The sequence below is a fragment of the Rhineura floridana genome, chromosome 1, assembly GCF_030035675.1.
Source record: "Rhineura floridana isolate rRhiFlo1 chromosome 1, rRhiFlo1.hap2, whole genome shotgun sequence".
In the NCBI taxonomy this organism is placed as follows: domain Eukaryota; kingdom Metazoa; phylum Chordata; class Lepidosauria; order Squamata; family Rhineuridae; genus Rhineura; species Rhineura floridana.
The window spans coordinates 12,553,351-12,572,798 of NC_084480.1; the positions used below are offsets into that span (position 1 = coordinate 12,553,351).

At 47.4% G+C, this 19,448-nt stretch overlaps 1 protein-coding gene across 2 annotated transcripts in view; it reads right to left on the reverse strand.

Moving 5' to 3' along the window:
- Positions 1-19,448, reverse strand: part of PSTPIP2 (proline-serine-threonine phosphatase interacting protein 2) — a 66,137-nt gene that overhangs the window by 44,250 nt on the left and 2,439 nt on the right. For both annotated transcript variants that reach the window (XM_061613626.1, XM_061613618.1), the window contains exon 2: positions 90-190. In XM_061613626.1, coding sequence (XP_061469610.1) covers positions 90-190 — 101 coding nt within the window. The remainder of the gene's footprint in view (positions 1-89; positions 191-19,448) is intronic.

Consider the following 19,448-nt stretch of genomic DNA (forward strand, 5'->3'; position numbering starts at 1 on the left):
ACCAGTCTGAAACTGAGAGAGGATCAAAGAGGCTTCTGTTCAAGCACAGAGAGTTATTGTGATCAAGGCTGACAGCCTTCAGCACAGACCTTTCCTTCAAGAAGTCTTCAAATTCCTTGCAGTTCTTCCTGCCATCGTTAAGGTGTTGGATGATACTGTCATATCCGACTGTGCTGATCAAATCTGTAGTCTGAGAAAAGGGTTTAAAAAAATTACTGAGAATAAATATAACCTTGGGGGGGGAAGCCCTCCAAAAAAAAGTCCAATGAGGACTGAGAAGTCTGGGTGGGTGCAGAATGCTGACTGACCATTGCTGCTATGGGGGGGGGGGAGATGATGGAAAAACAGGAAGGGAGATTGAATGGAGTGACTGGTAACTTGTGACAAGAGTACTCTAGGCTGCAAAACTTTGTTGCAGGTCCCAGTTGTATTATTAAAGCCCCAAACCCCTGAATTATAGAGATTCTGCTTCAAATCCACCCTTGCTTCCCACGCTCTCCAGGGCCACTGTCCATCTTCAAATATCAAATCTCCATCCAATCACTTTAACCACTGACTTTCAGTAGTCCTCTTACAGCAGGGGGTGGGGAAACATGTAGCCCTCCAGATGTGCAGAGCTTGGAAAAGTTACTTTTTTGAACTACAACTCCCATCAGCCCCAGCCAGCATGGCCACTGGATTGGGCTGATGGGAGTTGTAGTTCAAAAAAGTAACTTTTCCCAGCTCTGGATGTTGGTGGGTTGTAACTCCAATCAGCACCAGCCAACAAGGCCAACAGTCAGAGATGAAGGGAGCTGTAGCTTAGCAACATCTAGAGGGCCAGAGCTTCCCCCGTGCCTTTATTATATGGTCACTCCCAAAAAATATGAAGGAGATAGAATCATAGAACAGTAGAGTTGGAAGGTGCCTATGAGGCCATCTAGTCTAACCCCCTGCTCAGTGCAGGAATCCAAATCAAAGCATTCATGACAGATGGCTGTCCAGCTGCCTCTTGAATGCCTCCAGTGTCAGAGAGCCCACTACCTCTCTAGGTCATTGGTTCCATTGTCGTATGGCTCTAACAGTTAGGAAGTTTTTCCTGATGTTCAGTCGAAATCTGGCTTCCTGCAACTTGAGCCCGTTATTCTGTGTCCTGCACTCTGGGACGATCGAGAAGAGATGCCAGCCCTCCTTTGTGTGACAACCATTCATGTACTTGAAGAGTGCTATCGTATCTCCCCTCAGGCTTCTCTTCTCAAGGCTAAACATGCCCAGTTCTTTCGGTCTCACAAGGGTTTGTTTCCAGTCCCCTGATAATCTTCGTTGCCCTCCTCTGAGATTAGCACCCAACCAGATTTTATTCCAAAGAAGTCCAGCACATTTCAACCTGTAGGCACCTCTTCACCCAGGGAAAATTAAAATGCAAACACTCTGGATCCCAAAACTATGGCTGTGTAGTTACCATACCTTTAAAGCACATGGCTTTCCCAAAGGAGGAATCACTTCACAGAGCTACGATTCTCAGCACCTTAACAAACTCCAGTTCCCAGGATTCTTTGCGAGGGTGGAGAGTCATGCCTTTTAAATGTGCTTTAAAGGTATGGTGTGTACACAGACTCTGCGATGATTCAGAAGGCAACTCCTCCAAAAGGCAAAGGAAAGCTTGCCCCTGTCATCAGGGTGAGCAAACTCCAGCTGGTCAGCCCTGCTACTCCCTTGCCACAGAGGTCATCAATGATCTCTGCTGCCTAACAGGCACAGGCCGAAAGGCAACACCAGGGATGACCGCACCGACAAGGGCAGGAAATGCCACCTGAATAATCCTGGCACAATAGGGATCCCACATTATCTCTGTTCCCAGTGTCAAACTCGAATGAGATTTTTATTGTGAGAATCTTGTCCAAGTCGCTTTGAGAGTCTCTTGCGGCTATAACGTGGAATATGACAGACACAAGATAAAGGAAGAGGAGAAGTGGGCGCTGCTTCACACACGCACACACGAAAGGGATTTCAACACTGGAGATGCAAGTCAGCCTGGGAGGAGGAAGTGAAAGTCAGAGGTAGCGGAGACAGAAGAGACCTCTCAGGAATTTTCTCTAAAAATGATCTGGAGCGTATGCAGCGGACCTGCCAAAGGGCGAGGAGTACACATAGCAAGAGATGCAGGCACCCTGTTCAGCGCAGACCAAAGTGCTGGACATCCACACGGGAAAACCCCGCAGGCCTTCAGATTAACACTATATGGTTACATGGGAACGCAGGAAGTTGGAAGCAGCATGCTTCTGAATACCACTTGCTGGAAACCCCAGCGGGGAGGGAGTGCTCTTGCGCTCAGGCCCTGCATGTGGGCTTCCCACGCGCATCTGGTTAGCCACTGTGTGAACAGGATGCTGGACTAGATGGGCCACTGGCCTGATCCAGCAGGCTCTCCTTATGCTCTTATGCCTTCTAACAAGTCAGACCGTTGGTCCAACCTGCTCAGTATCGTTCACGCTGACTGGCTGTGGCTCTCCAGGGTTTCAGACAGGGGGACACTCCCTGCTCTGCCTGGTCACTGAACCTGGGGCCTTCTGCGTGCAAAACATGGGCTCTACCACTGAGCTGTTTTATTTGCCCTAAACATAAAGTAAGGTTCCAGTCCTCATGGTTCTGAATAAAGGGCTGGTTTAAACAGGAACTGAGGAAGCTGCCTTACATTGAGTCAGGCCCTTGGTTCAGCTAGATCGGCTCTACCTGGAGATGCCAGGGACTGCTGTTTTGAGCTGATATCACTCTGGCCGCCCTGAATACCTGAAGCCTCACCACACCACAAATGTCTTGGCTACGGCTTTGCTGCCTAACTCTAACACTCAGCTGGCAAAGAGGGGACTCACATAGGGATGCAACAGATTAGATGCAAGGCAAAGGGTGGCAAAGCTCCATGTCATTTCCTCCCTCGCAGGGCCTCTTCTGACTTTTGCCTTGACGCTTTGGCTAGAATCGCAAAATGAAAAGGACAAGTGGCACGTCTGAGCCTTTCCTTCCAGGCTTGTCGGTTTCATCTCCCACGAAAGTCCCCATAGGAGGGAGAGACCTCTCCCACTTTTGCACATCTGCGCGGAGCCGGCTCTACCATTAGGCAGAATAAAGCAATAGATTCTGGATGGACTGAAAGGGTAGGAAACTGTTGGGTATTTGATCTTTTTATTATTCTGCTTTTACCACCAGGAGAGGAAAAGGCTCCTGTGGGATTTTCTGCCTCAGGTGCCAAAGTAACTTAGTTGTCTTTAGGTATTTAGCTGGCACCTTGACTTAGGGGGAGGGACACCACGTGCTGCTCCACCTCAGACTGCAAAATGTGCTGGGCTGGCCCTGCGTTGAAGAACCCCAAATGCGTGGATGAAAGCGCAGTCAATTTGGATAATTTTTTCATGATAACTACACATCCACACCATGCATTTAAAGCACTCTTATTCCACTTTAAACAGCCATGGCTTCCCCAAAAGAATCCTGGGAACTGTAGTTTGTTAAGGGTGCTGAGAGTTAGGAGACTCCTAGAGTTCCTGGGGAAAGGGACTGACTGTTAAACCACTCTGGGGAATTTAGCTCTGTAAGAGGAATCGGGATCTCCTTGCAACTCTCAGCATGCTTCACAAATTACAGCTCCCAGGGTTCTTTGGGAGAAGCCACGCCTGTTTAAAGTGGTATAAGAGTGCTTTAAATGTATAGTGCAGATGGGGTCTAATTTGGAAATGACTCCCTTGAGTTCCTGAAGCTGCTACTCAAGCCCAGCCTGTAGAAAGACTGATGCCAGTACTACTGAATGGACTATGGGTCAGTTTGCACACGTGCTTGGCATTGTACTGTACATGTGGCAGATCACAGCAGTAAGCATCATGTACTTATAATCCACACACACACAAGACAAGGCGCATATGTGCATAGGGCAAGGGTGAGGGCCCTCAGGGCCAGGGGCCAAATGTGGCCCTCCAGGCCTCTCTATTTGGCCCTCAGGTCCAAGGCCTTGGCTCAGTGGTAGAGCATCAACGCCCAGCATCTCTAAGTATGGCTGGGAATGTCCCCTGCAGGGCCGGTTCTAAAGGGCGGCCAGGTGGGGCACTGGCCCGAGGGCCCCTGGAGCTACAGGAGGCCCTCCACTCTCCTTCCGCGATTCGCTAAAGCATCCGCGGACCGCCATCCCCCTGCTTTACCTACCTTTCTGTTGTTTTTTGCGGCGTGCAGATTTACCATCAATTAAGATGGCGGCTGAGGTTTCCTTAAGGGGCTGAAGCCTCTGCCACCATCTTTGCTGATGGTACGCATGCATGCTACACGCACGCATTGCTGCCATCAACAAAGATGGCAGCAGAGGCTTCAGCCCCTTAGGGAAACCTCGGCCGCCATCTTGATTGATGGCAAACCTGCATGCACCACAAAAAACAACGGAAAGGTAGGTGAAGCATGGGGATAGCAGGGGGATGGCGGGCGGCGCGCAAGCTCCTGTCTTGTGGTCCACGGATGCTTAAGTTCTGTGGATCGCGGAGGGGGAGCAGAGGGGCCCACGGCAGGCTGGTACCCACGGGCCCCGGCATGCCTGGGGCCGGCCCTGGTCCCCTGCCTGAAAACCTGGAGGGCAGCTGCCGGTCAGTGTAGACAATACTGGGCTAGATGGACCATTGGTCTGATTCAGTATCAGACAGCTTCCTCTGTTTCATACATTCATATCTGAATGTGCCCCACTCATGCGATCAATACAACATTTTAAAAAAGCAACCAATGTCTAAGACTTGATGTCATTTGGGGCAGGGCATACTCACACGTGAGTGCCTGCCCGTAAGTCTGAGTGCATGCAAAATGTTCTAGGTGTAGTGGAGAGGATGAGTCAGTTGGCTTTCCACCATGTAAAGCGGGGGGGGGGACTGCAGAGGTGGAGGACTTCAGGCCTGGAGATTGAATGTGCCCCTCCACTACTCTATCTGGCCACACCCCCTCTCCAGCAGCACCCTCTACTGGCCCTGCTGCTGTTCAAAGGGAAAATGCATATTTGTTGCTCTGGTCCTGCCCACCACTGGCGTGTGGCCCCCAGAAGATTGTCCTGGAGGGTGTGCGGCCCTCAGTCTGAAAACTGTTCCCGCCCCCTACCCAACTAATAAGCACACTGAGGATCTAAATTCTGCTAGTCCAAATAGACCAGCAGTGCCTTCAAGCAGCCTTTGCCAACCTGGTGCCCTTCAGATGGTTTAGACTACAACTCCCATCAGGTCGCGCTGGTGGGGGCTGATGGGAGTTGTAGTCCAAAACTTCTGGAGGGCAACTAGTTGGCAAAGGCTGCCTTAAAAGGCTAACAGATTTAGTGTAGCCTCGCTTGTTCCAGGCTACAGTCCCTCTCACAGGACAGGCAAATCCCACCGAGTGGTTCCTTTTAAAGCAGTCTAATTTCCTCAAACGCTTATGTAGGTGGGGTTGCTGCTTTATTCACTGTGCATCAAACCTGCTCTCTGGAGCATTCTCATGCCAGCGTCAGAAGCAGTGATTCCCTTCTCAATGTTATCTCAACGCGTCAATGATACAAAAGAACTCAAGGAAACTGGAACTCTTTTTGTAAGACAACATCCTGAGAAAAAGGCAGCCCTGTCCCAAATTCCTTTCTTTTAATGGCAAGGTCGTTTCTTGTTTGTTGTTATTGCAGAGTAGATGCACTGAGCTGCGCATGACGACGTACTAGACCTGCTGTTAAGCAGCGGTATTAACAAACTTGTTGGGAGCAACCATAGTCAACTGGCAGAGTCCATCCCTGACACGCAGAAGGCCCCAAGGGAAAGACCTCTGTCCTTAGACCTCAAAGGGCTGCTGCAAGTCAGACAGATGTTCCAACTCTGTATAAGTCAAGTTCATAAGGTAGGATACAATCACTGGCCAAAGACAGGAGTGTGTTGTGTTTCCCAACAGAGGATCTGGCTTTGACCAGGGAGACCAGGCTTCAAGTCCTTGCTCAGCCTGAAGTCAGATTGATGTGGTCAGGGGTGACACCAGAGATAGGCAGCATTGGGCTACCAAGTGTGTGCCAAGGTCCACACACCTGCAGGGGGGTCACAGCCGATCCCCAGAACCTCCAGGCTCAGCTGCTGATGCCGATGTCGATTCAGCTGCCCTCTCTGACAATGCAAGCAGTAACTCTCCCTCTGGGTCAAGGGTCACCAATCTAGCATCCCTAGATACCAGTGTGCCCACCAGGACCCCCTATGGTGCCCGTGAAAGGTCTCAGTAAATATCCACAATGCAAAACTCCACAATACATTACAGACTGTTCATTCTTCCTGCTCAGTTCCTGCTGAAGAACATAAGAAGAGCCTGCTGGATGAAGCCAATGGCCTATCATAGTTCCACGTCCTGTTCTCATAGCAGCCAACAAGATGCTTCTGGGAGGGAGGAGCTGAGTAAAACAGCACTCCCACCAGTTGCAATTTTGAGCAACCGGTTAAAAAAATCGAAAAAAATCACATATACATGGGGCCTGAAGTGGCAGCGACTGACCAGGAATGAGACCTTGGGATCGTGGTGAATATCTCAATGAAAATACTGACTCCGTGCGTGGTAGATGTGAAAATGACAGATTCCATGCCAGGGATCATTAGGGAAAGAATTAAAAATAAAACTGCCAGTATCATAATGCCATTATAAAAATCTATAGTGTGACCGCATTTGGAATACAGTATAGAGTTCTGGTCCCCTCACCTCAAAAAGGATATTGCAGAGATGGAAAAGGTTCAGAGAAGAGTAACCAAAATGATCAAGGGGATGGAGTGACTCCCCTATGACAAAAGGTTGTAACACATAATCAAACTATGGGATTCACTCCCACAGAAGGCAGGCTCTTCTTATGTTCTTAACTGAATCCTGAATATGCACACATGCAGTTATCCATGTTTCCTATTGTTACCACTACATAACCAATGACCAGGTGAACATCCACTGGGCTGTTTTATTGCATGGTAAACATTGGTGACACTGGACTGTACTCATCTTTCCAACATGGCTGTGTGAACTGGTCCTGAGACAGAAACACACGTCTTTCAGCTTTTTTTAAAAAAAGTACTACCAACAAAGCCATATTCACTCTTTGCTTGGCCCAGCTTTAAAGTTCGTGGGCAGACCAGGGAGTTCCTGATGGGGCTGCAGGAGTCAAGCGTCACAAAGCCCAGCATCACCCCAGCATTGCAGCGGCTTCTCACCAGGGCTGGAGGCAGAGCAGCCAGTGCAAGTGTTTGAGCATGGGATGCATCTAGGTCACCATCTGTGGCACAGCTATAAACAGGGGGGGGAAACCCAGAAAAGCTACGTGCAGGAATATCTGCGGAAAATGTAGCTAGGTCATTGCAAGGTGACAAGTCAGCAGCTGATGAGTCCTTAAGACGACTGTGCTGACTGGGCAGAACGGATGCCAATAGAAAACCAAATTCCAGATACTTTTCAGTAGGCATGCAGAGGGTTGTACTGTTAAGTCCCATTAAATTCAATGAGACTTACAGTGCATTGTTTTATCTGCATGGCTATTTAAACTGAGTTTGCAGTATTTTAAATGTTGTTAATGGTTTTAATATTTCAATAGTTTAGTTATATTTTAATGCAGATCTTTGTATGCTCTTAATTATGTGTACTTTTTATCTGGAAGCCGCCTTGAGTTCCAGTTTGGAAAAAGGGCGGGGTATAAATAAAGATAAAGATAACAACAACAACAACATTGGGTGGGATTCCAAACAACTCGTACTCAGAGTAGGCCCACTGAAGTCCTGCTGAATTCAGTGGGGCTTGAAAAAAAGGAAATGGACTGCCTTCAAGTCGATTCGGACTTATGGCAACCCTATGAATAGGGTTTTCATGGTAAGCGGTATTCAGAGGTGGTTTACCATTGCCTTCCTCTGAGGCTGAGAGGCAGTGACTGGCCCAAGGTCACCCAGTGAGCTTCATGGCTGTGTGGGGATTCGAACCCTGCTCTCCCAGGTCGCAGTTCACCTTAACCACTACACCACACTATTCCCAAGTAAGTGAGGCCTGAGTGCCCCCTCCCCTCAGTAAGTATATATAGCATTGCGGCCAAAGCTGTCCTTACACTTTTAATTCTGTTGTTCTGCAACAGGAAGCAGCACTGACCAGCAGGGCCACTGCAAGGGATTCTGTCTACATGTGGGGTTTTTGCTGCTCTGGGCAAATCAAAATGTTGCCAGCTGCCCGTCCCCTTTCAGTCTTCTTATACATGAAGCAACATTTACTCATGAAATGATCATGACTTGACTAAGATCCCTTTCTGTTGCTTTTCATTTTTCATTTCAGTAGCTCATCCGCCACATTCCTGTGCTCCACATTAAGTTTATCCGAGTTTACCTCCAAAGTCCTGGGCACCATCTCTAATACAGATCAGGGGCCCCCATTTGTCCTCTAATTATTCACTGACTAAATCCGGAAGGGCAGGCAGCGGCATTCCCTTTCCCTCTTCCCCAAGAAGGGCTGTAGCTCAGTGGCAGAACACCTGCGTTGCCTGCAGAAGGTCCCAGGGTCAGTGATTGTCCCCTCCCTGAACACGTGGACAGCCCCTGCCAGTCAGTGTAAACAACGCTGAGCTGGTTGGGCCAACGATCTGGCTCAGTGGAAGGCAGCTTTCTGCGTTCTTATGTTCCCGGCCCATTGGGAACAGTCCCTGCAACATGCAGAATTGTTATTCCCGTTTGATAGGTCAGCCTCCCTAACTGGGTGCAGCTGTTTTCTATCCATGGCTGTTGGTCATACCGGCTGGCTGGGGCTGATGGGAACTGTAGTCCAAACCTCAGGTTGGGGACAGATGCCCTAGACATTCCGCCACTTGGAAAGCTTCTGAACTACTGGAGACTTAGATCAAGGATGGGGAATTTGTGGCTCTCGAGATGTCGTTGGACTACAACTCCCATCGTCCCTGACCATTGGGGCTGATGGGAGTTGGAGTCCAAACCTCAGGTTGGGGACAGATGCCATAGACAGACCACCACTTGAAAAGCTTCTGAACTGGAGACTTAGATCAAGGATGGGGAACTTGTGGTTCTCAAGATGTTGTTCAACTACAACTCCCATCGTCCCTGACCACTGGGGCTGATGTGAGTTGGAGACCCAGAGGGGTCAGCAAAACAAATTGGCTGCTCTAGGTCCCATTTAGCAAGCATAACCTTTGACAAATGTTTTTGCCCAACTGGAATGCATCCTTGTGAACTCTGGCAATGTTTTTTGCATGTCTGCATGGAGGATAGAGAGGAGGGTGGGAATGCGTGTAGAAACCAGGTAAAATTTACAGAAAGTAAAATTAACATTCCTTGCTCAGCCCAGTTTTGCCCCTGGCATATGGCCCTCAGAAGGTTGCCCAGAATGCAATGTGGCCCTCAGCTGGGAAAATAGTTGCCCTTTCCTGCTTTAGGAAAAAAGAATTTTGAGATCAAATCAGAACGAGCCTCCATCTTGTTTAGTCCAGCCTCCCACAGCCCCCAGTTTCAGGAAACAAAGTTCAGGTTGCACTTTCAGCACAGTTTTGCAAGGCAACGAGGGAGAGGGAGAAGCTGGAAGGGAAGGAGGAAGTGAAAGATGCCATTTCAAAAGGGGCAAAGGAAAGAAAGTGAGAGCCAAAGGCAATGCAATTCTGGAAGCCCAGCTGCTTTTCTTCATCCGTAACACAAATTGTTGAGGCAAAGCCAACAAGGGCACCTTAAAAACAATGTATTATGCCATAAGGCAGGCATGGGGATCCTTCGGCTCTCCAGGTGCTGCTGAACGACAGCTCCCATCAGCCCCAGCCAGCATGGCCAGTGGCCAGGGATTATGGGAGTGGTCGTTCAGCAACATTGGGAGGGCCACAGGGTTGGCACACCGGGAATCAGGTTTGATGGGCTATAGAGTCGCCTTCATCAGTTGCAGGAAGTGTGCACATAGAGGAGGTGGGCCAATTGTGAGCAGCGAGGTCAGAGGGAAAAGCAATGCAAAAGTACATAGGTAGCTGCCTTATACAACATAGGACACTGCATTATACCAAGTCATACCATTGATCCATCCAGCTCAGTATTGTCTACACTGACTGGCAGCAGCTCTCCGGATTTTCAGGCAGGATTCTCTCCCAGCCCTACCTGGCGATGCCAAGGATTGAAGCTCAGACCTTCTGCGTGCAAGGCAGATGCTCTTCCACTGAGCTATGGCCCTTCCCTGCAGAGTCAGGCCATCCAGTTCAGTATTGCCTACACTGACTGGCAGAAGGGTTTCAGGCAGGGGTCTCCCCCAGCTATACCTAGAAATGCCAGGGATTGAACCTAGAAGCTTTTGCACGCAAAACAGATGTCCTCCCGCAGAGCTAAAAGCCCTTCCCCTAATTCCATAGTTCCATCCTCAAGCAATGAGACATCTTGGATTTTTCCAGACCTGACAAGCTATTTGCTAAAGTAACTTCGCAGTGCATCCTCCTTCTTGACAGAATTGCTCCTGTTCAAGGTCCCAGCCAGGCATTCTCTCTAAACTGGACATTCCACTCCCCATTCCTTTTGTTTCTTTTTAAGAAAAAGGCTTCGCATACCATGGCTAATAGTCATGCTCAGTGCTCATTGGGCTATGCTTTGGGAGGGTTGCCCCACTTGAATGCTTTCATTCTTTCTTTCAAAGACTTTTCTGCACTTCTGCAAACCAGGCTGTTCCCCCAAGCATACTCATATCTTTCTCTTGTTTCTTAGTGGTCGAATTTTGGATCTATTTCTGTTGGCACTCACCACCTCTGTTCACTATTAGCCTGAGTGATAGTATTTCTTATGATGCCGGCACTATCATTGTACTCTTTTAGACACCTGCTGAAAACTGTTGTTTTGGCAGGCCGATCCAGATGCATGATTTGGTTACATCTGTCCTTATGTTTGTTTTAGAATTTTCATTGTTTTTAGATGTTTTTTAATGTTTTAAATATGTTTTTAAATCTTTAATTCAATTTTTATTATAGATATGTTCACCGCCTTGGGCTCTGTTGGGAAGAAGGGCAGAGTATTAAGTTTAATAAATAAATAAATGTATAACGTTCCTCAATAGGTAAATGCCATACAGGAAATAGGAATGGAAAGATCTGTCCATTTCGGCTCTCTCAGTGTCTCATTTTTCCAGTCTTAAATTCAGTTCTCCACACTTCTGCATCAATTTGTGAATATTTTTTTTAAATCCCTCAAAAAAACTTTCCAGCATTTTTATGAAACTTTTTCATACTAAACCTATTTTCGTATGCAGTTTTGACTAACATACACAATTTTGCACACAAGTTCTAACCATATAATGCATTTTTGTATGTTATTTTCCTTCACATATTTATTTTTGAGCACTTTCTCCTAACATATGCATTTTTGTAAACATTGTTTGGTTGGTGAACTGCATTGCAAAATTCAAATCCGTGTGAATTTTGAAGAACGTCTGTGTTTTGGTTCCCATATTGGTTCAGACAGTGCAAATTTGATATATTCGGCTTCATATGTGAACCAAGTCAAATTTCTCGCCCATCCCTAGCAGGAAGTGCATGAAAAGGGAACAAATTCTGCCTACAGGCTTACATCTGGAGGGCAGCAGGTTGGCAAAGGCTGATCTAAAAGGGTGGTGAGTTCACTGGATGCTGATGGGGGTTGTAGTCCAAACCACCTGGAGGGGCCCAAATTGCCAAAGGCTGGAATAAGAGATGAAGCAAGCATATCTGCAGTTAGAAAGGATCAAGCATGAATATTTGCAAGTTCCCCACCATCACTATTTGCTGTTTTCTGAGAGTTGCTTCACACTTTTAAGTGGCATGGCAGAAGGGCAGGGGAAGAGGCAGGGGGAAATGATGCTTGCAATAGGAAAGAGTGAAAGTGAAACACAGGTCCTGGAACACTCAGAGACATGCAGAGCACATGCCCCAGAGATCCACAGCTGGCAGATGTTCCCTGACATATGGCCCCTGAGTGGTCTGAGACATGCAAAGCTTCCCCCCACCTTTCATATTCTCCAGAATCTCTTCTCGATCATCCCAGAGTGCAGGACATGGAATAATGGGCTCAAGTTATAGGAAGCCAGATTTCGGCTGAACATCAGGAAAAACTTCCTGTTTGAGCGGTACGACAATGGAACCAACGATCTAGGGAGGTGGTGGGCTCTGCAATACTAGAGACATTGAAGAGGCAACTGGACAGGCACCTGTCAGGCATGCTTTAAGCTGTATTCCTGCACTGAGAAGGGGGTTGGACTTGATAGCCTTATAGGCCCCTTCCCACCCTACGATTCTGTGATTACCACAGCAGACATGCTGATCATGCATCACTTTACTTGTGGTGCCACCCTGAGCGCTTTCCCCAAATAGTCAATGTGCTTTACATGCATCCTTTCAGCAGTCTGAACAACAAGCCTGCAGGGCAGGGCAGTACCATCATAATGTCAATGACAGGATTAGGGCTGACAAAGAGGCTTCCCGAGCCCCACCCAGTGAGTTCATGGCCAAGGCAAGATTTCGGTCAAGGATGTCCTAGTCCACCAAAGGGAGCCAATGTGGTGTCTTCCAGATGTTGCTGGATTCCAACTCCCATCAGACACAGCCAGAATGGCTAATGGTGAGAGACGATGGGAGTTGTGGTTGAACAACACCTGGAAGGCAGCACATTGGCTACCACTGGACTACGCTATCTTTAACTCTTGTTTGTTTATTTATTATTAGGTTTATATCCCACCCTTCCTCCCAGTAGGAGCCCAGGGCAGCTTATGTCTGGTGGACTCTAACTAAGCCTTGTTCCTCAGACATCTTTATTTTATTTGTAAATGCTGCAGGAGACACTTGCAATGCCAGGAATGCTGAAAAGGATGCAAACCGGAGGTGGTGCAAAAGATGAAGGATGCAACACGGGCAAGAACCAGGAATCGCTTTATCATTTCACCTCAGCCCCAACCTGGTGTATTTACACAGTGCAAGAAGACAACCTCGCTGAACTCTCTTGCTTGAGGCAGGAAGCCCAGAAGGAGAGGGCCTGTGACAGACGGCTGCCCAGCCTCAGCTTGAAAGCATCCAGCGAAGGAGGGACCCCCACTCCTCCAGCCTACACCAACCCGGTACCCCCCAAACATTTTGGACTACAACTCTCAATAGCCCCAGCAGTATGACTTACAGACAGACAGAAGAGAATGGCAACTGATCTGCAACACCAACGGGAGGAGAATGCGGGGACAGGGGGAGAGAGAAAGAGAAATGAAAGCATGAAAGAGGCCAAATTAGTTGCTATAGGAGGGGTGGGAAACCTCCAGCCCAGTAGCCCAATATGGCCCTCTAGACCTCTCTGTCTGGCTTGGGACTTTCCCCAGGCCACTCCCCCTCCCCAGCCATACCCTGGCTCTCTTTCACACCCTTCTCGAGTGCTTTGCCTGGCTCGAATGCATCCTTGAACCCCGGAAATGCCCCTTGCTCATCTGGATGCAGGAGAGAGAGGGGTGCATATAGAAACTACCCTGCTGTGAAAATGGAAATGGACTGCCTTCAAGTCGATACCGACTTATGGCAACCCTATGAATAGAGATTTCATGGTAAGCGGTGTTCAGAGGGGGTTTCCCATTGCCTCCCTCTGAGGCTAGTCCTCCACAGCTGGCTAGGGCCTACTCAGCTGGCCACAGCTGCACAAGCCACCCCCTTCCTTGTTCGCAACTGCCAGCTGGGGGGCAACTGGGCTCCTTGGGACTATGCCGCTTGCCCCCGGCTGCACAGGTGGCAGGGCACGTAACCCCTGAGCCGCTCACTGTGGGGCTGATCTTTAGCTGGCCCTTTACACCCAGGAGACACGAGCGGGGATTTGAACTCACAGACTCTGGACTCCTGGCCAGGCTCTTCTCCCCACCGTGCTATTCAAAGGTATAATTTACATTTGTTGCTCTGCCCATTTTTTCCCCTGGCCCTGCCCACCACAGGCATGTGGCGCCTGGAAAGTTGCCCAGAAGCATACATGGCCCTCAGGCTGAAAAATGTTCCTCACCTCTTTGTGACAAGGAAGCTCTCTTTGATTATTTAAGTGTCTTCCCTGCTCTTCTCATTCATATCCCATATGCGGAGAAGCTAAACCCTCACCTCTTTGATTCTCCCAACACCAGGCATAAGGCAGGCTGGGAGGAAAGGACATGATGTAATGTACACAATGAAATGAAACGAAATGGGCACCAAATCCCTATAGCCCCACTGTCACACTAGTTTCTCAGACACTTGAAGTTTCCAGAATTTCAAAATTCAATAACTTCACATTTTTATAACAGTTTTGAATGTTCGAAGAATCCACATACATTTTCTCCATAGAACAGCCCTGCAAGATAGGCCAGTTGCAAATCCATAGGAAGAGGTTGAAGAGAGAGACTGGCCTGCTTAACACTATCTAGCAAATTCATAATTGGGGCAAAACGTGAGCTGGGAAGTTTTCAACAGTTCCTACTCGATGCACACTTACTGGGAGTAAATCCTATTAATGAGTAAACACATCTAGGATTACAAAAGGCAAAGGGTAGCCACGTTGGTCTGTAAGGGGGAAAAAAACCCTCCAAAATCCACAGTTGGGCAATACGTTTTTTAGGATCAACCAATTTACATTCTAGCCATCCTAATTTGGAACAATTCTGTTCTATTTGGATTAAAACCTTGCGTCTCTCCTATTCTCTTAGCTGGTATAGCATAGGGGCCAGGGGTATACTCATCCAGGATTGCAGGGGGTCATAATTCCATTACTTTTTTGAGAGGTGCTTTCCTCCCAGCCTGCCTCATACCTGGTGTTGGGGAAATCAAACGTGCAAAGGGGTGAGGGTTATCTTCTCCCCCTATGGGATAGTGGTGCTCTTAGCCACTGTCAGTAGTACAGTGGCAAATTCAGAAGAGCAGGTTCCCCTCATGATAGTCACACCACACCCATTTCTCCTTTGCTCTCCCTGTCATCTCATGAGCCCTCACTCCACAACAGATGCCCCTAGGAGCCAATAAGCATGGAAGAGGAGGCTTTGTTAGCTACTGAGAAGAGTCTTCTCAGTGGCTGACTCACCTCCTTACACTTTGATTCCCTCCAATCAGCAGGAAAAGACAAGGAAGCATGTTAAAAGACTCTTAAGAACATAAGAACATAAGAAGAGCCTGCTGGATCAGGCCAGTGGCCCATCTAGTCCAGCATCCTGTTCTCACAGTGGCCAACCAGGTGCCTGGGGGAAGCCCGCAAGCAGGACCCGAGTGCAAGAACACTCTCCCCTCCTGAGGCTTCCGGCAACTGGTTTTCAGAAGCATGCTGCCTCTGACTAAGGTGGCAGAGCACAGCCATCATGGCTAGTAGCCATTGATAGCCCTGTCCTCCATGAATTTGTCTAATCTTCTTTTAAAGCCATCCAAGCTGGTGGCCATTACTGCATCTTGTGGGAGCAAATTCCATAGTTTAACTATGCGCTGAGTATAGTTACTGAGTATATGTGTCTGTCCTGAATCTGTCCTGAATCTTCCAACATTCAGCTTCTTTGAATGTCCACGAGTTCTAGTATTATGAGGGAGGGAGAAGAACTTTTCTCTATCCACTTTCTCAATGCCATGCATAATTTTATACACTTCTATCCTGTCTCCTCTGACCCGCCTTTTCTCTAAACTAAAAAGCCCCAAATGCTACAACCTTTCCTCGTAAGGGAGTCGCTCCATCCCCTTGATCATTCTGGTTGCCCTCTTCTGAACCTTTTCCAACTCTATAATATCCTTTCTGAGATGAGGCGACCAGAACTGTACACAGTATTTGAAATGCGGCCGCACCATAGATTTGTACAACGGCATTATGATATCGGCTGTTTTATTTTCAATACCTTTCCTAATTATCGCTAGCATGGAATTTGACTTTTTCACAGCTGCCGCACACTGGGTCGACATTTTCATCGTGCTGTCCACTACAACCCCGAGCTCTCTCTCCTGGTCGGTCACCGCCAGTTCAGACCCCATGAGCGTATATGTGAAATTCAGGTGTTTTGCTCCAATATGCATAATTTTACACTTGTTTATATTGAATTGCATTTGCCATTTTTCTGCCCATTCACTCAGTTTGGAGAGGTCTTTTTGGAGCTCTTCGCAATCCCTTTTTGTTTTAACAACCCTGAACAATTTAGTGTCATCAGCAAACTTGGCCACTTCACTGCTCACTCCTAATTCTAGGTCATTAATGAACAAGTTGAAAAGTACAGGTCCCAATACTGATCCTTGAGGGACTCCACTTTCTACAGCCCTCCATTGGGAGAACTGTCCGTTTATTCCTACTCTCTGCTTTCTGCTTCTTAACCAATCCCTTATCCACAAGAGGACCTCTCCTCTTATTCCATGACTGCTAAGCTTCCTCAGAAGTCTTTGGTGAGGTACCTTGTCAAATGATTTTTGAAAGTCTAAGTACACTATGTCCACTGGATCACCTCTATCTATATGCTTGTTGACACTCTCAAAGAATTCTAATAGGTTACTGAGACAGGACTTTCCCTTGCAGAAGCCATGCTGGCTCTGCTTCAGCAAGGCTTGTTCTTCTATGTGCTTAGTTAATCTAGCTTTAATAATACTTTCTACCAGTTTCCAGGGACAGAAGTTAAGCTAACTGGCCTGTAATTTCCGGGATCCCCTCTGGATCCCTTTTTGAAGATTGGTGTTACATTTGCCACTTTCCAGTCCTCAGGCACGGAGGAGGACCCGAGGGACAAGTTACATATTTTAGTTAGCAGATCAGCAATTTCACATCTGAGTTCTTTGAGAACTCTCGGGTGGATGCCATCCGGGCCCGGTGATTTGTCAGTTTTTATATTGTCCATTAAGCCTAGAACTTCCTCTCTCGTTACCACTATTTGTCTCAGTTCCTCAGAATCCCTTCCTGCAAATGTTAGTTCAGGTTCAGGGATCTGCCCTATATCTTCCACTGTGAAGACAGATGCAAAGAATTCATTTAGCTTCTCTGCAATCTCCTGATCGTTCTTTAGTACACCTTTGACTCCCTTATCATCCAAGGGTCCAATCGCCTCCCTAGATGGTCTCCTGCTTTGAATGTATTTATAGAATTTTTTGTTGTTGGTTTTTATGTTCTTAGCAATGTGCTCCTCAAATTCTTTTTTAGCATCCCTTATTGTCTTCTTGCATTTCTTTTGCCAGAGTTTGTGTTCCTTTTTATTTTCTTCATTCGGACAAGACTTCCATTTTCTGAAGGAAGACTTTTTGCCTCTAAGAGCTTCCTTGACTTTGCTCGTTAACCATACTGGCATCTTCTTGGCCCTGGCGGTACCTTTTCTGATCTGCAGTATGCACTCCGGTTGAACTTCTAATATAGTGTTTTTAAACAACTTCCAAGCATTTTCGAGTGATGTGACCCTCTGGACTTTGTTTTTCAGCTTTCTTTTTACCAATCCCCTCAGTTTTGTGAAGTTTCCTCTTTTGAAGTCAAATGTGACCGTGTTGGATTTTCTTGGCAATTGGCCATTTACATGTATGTTTAATTTAATAGCACTGTGGTCACTGCTCCCAATCGGTTCAACAACACTTACATCTCGCACCAGGTCCCGGTCCCCACTGAGGATTAAGTCCAGGGTTCCTCTGGTCGGTTCCATGACCAACTGGTCTAGGGAATAGTCATTTAGAATATCTAGAAACTTTGCTTCTTTGTCATGACTGGAACACATATGCAGCCAGTCTATGTCCGGGTAGTTGAAGTCACCCATTACTACCACATTTCCTAGTTTGGATGCTTCCTCAATTTCATATCTCATCTCAAGGTCTCCCTGAGCATTTTGATCAGGGGGACGATAGATCGTTTCCAGTATTAAGTCCCTCCTGGGGCATGGTATCACCACCCACAACGATTCTGTGGAGGAGTCCGCCTCTTTGGGGGTTTCGAGCTTGCTGGATTCAATGCCTTCTTTCACGTATAGAGCGACTCCGCCACCAATACGTCCTTCCCTGTCCTTCCGATATAGTTTATATCCAGGGATAAACGTATCCCACTGGTTTTCTCCATTCCACCAGGTCTCCGTTATGCTCACTATATCAATGCTCTCCTCTAAGACCAAGCACTCCAGTTCTCCCATCTTGGTTCGGAGGCTCCTAGCATTAGCGTACAGGCACTTGTAAGCAGTGTCTCTCTTCAAGTGTCTTTGGCACTTGTGGTTTGGCCTGTGGTAATTTTGCTCTTCTGAATTTATATCCTGTGCCCCTGCTCTCACAATGCCTACTTCTAGGCCTACCCCTTTTAAAATTTCATCATTTCTTTGGTTTTTATCCCAGGGGGGAGGTTTATTCTGAACCGGACCTTCCTCAGCTCCTGTCGGGTTTCCCCCCTCAGTCAGTTTAAAAGCTGCTCTGCCACCTTTTTAATATTAAGTGCCAGCAGTCTGGTTCCATTCTTCTCAGTTGCTAACACACTCCCCTTTCATGCGGATTCGCTCACATATAGGGAGCTGGCTGGGACTCTGCTCTCAAAAAAATAGCGGAAGTATGACCCACTACAACCCTGTACAACTACACCCCTGGCCCCTATGCTACACCAGCTGAGATATGGGAGTGATGCAAGATTCTAATGCACATAAACAGAATTGTTCCAAATTAGGATGGCTAGAAAGTATTCACTGCACAAATTTAGTGCATTCCATAAACCCATACACAGAATAAGATATGATGTTCATTGGCTGCAAGTTGGAGCATGAAGCTGGCAGTGGCTAATGTCAGAAATGAGAGATGTTATTATTTCAGCTTGCATGACCAGAAGCTTTTCCATCACTAATCCCAGAAACGTTTGGCCTGTCTGTGGATTACTCAGCAGCACAAGGAAAGCACTCTGCACATGCTGCTAAACATTCCCTTATTACAACAACTATTGAACCAAGGCTATTTCTGGCACCCAGAACAAAGGGGTTATGAAATACTCACTTAAAAACAGTTTTTAAAACTGGATGACTAGGCTTTAAAATAGGAAATGCAATCCAATGTACGCAAGTATAAACTGATGCACATTGGGGCAAAATAATTCTAACTTCACATCTACGCCCATGAGGTCTGAACTAGCAATGGCTGACCAGGACTGTGACCTTGGGGTTGTAGTGGATAAAATGTGAATCCAGTGAGAAGCAAGCTGTGGAAAAGGCAAATTCCATGTTAAGGATCATTAGAAATGGGATGGAGAATGAAATGCTGTTACACAAATCTGTGGTGCGATCGCACTTGGAGTACTGTGTACCGTTCTGGTCACCGCACCTCAAGAAGAATACTGTAGAGCCGTGAACAGGTTCAGAAATGGGCAACCAAAACCATCAAGCAGATCAGCCTTTCCCAACCAGTGTGCCTCCAGATGTTGTTGGACCACAACTCCCATCTTTCCTGACCATTGGCAATGCTGGCTGAGGCTGATGGGAGTTATGGTCCAACAACATCTGGAGGCACACTGGTTGGGAAAGGCTGAAGCAGATGGAGCAACTTCCGTCTC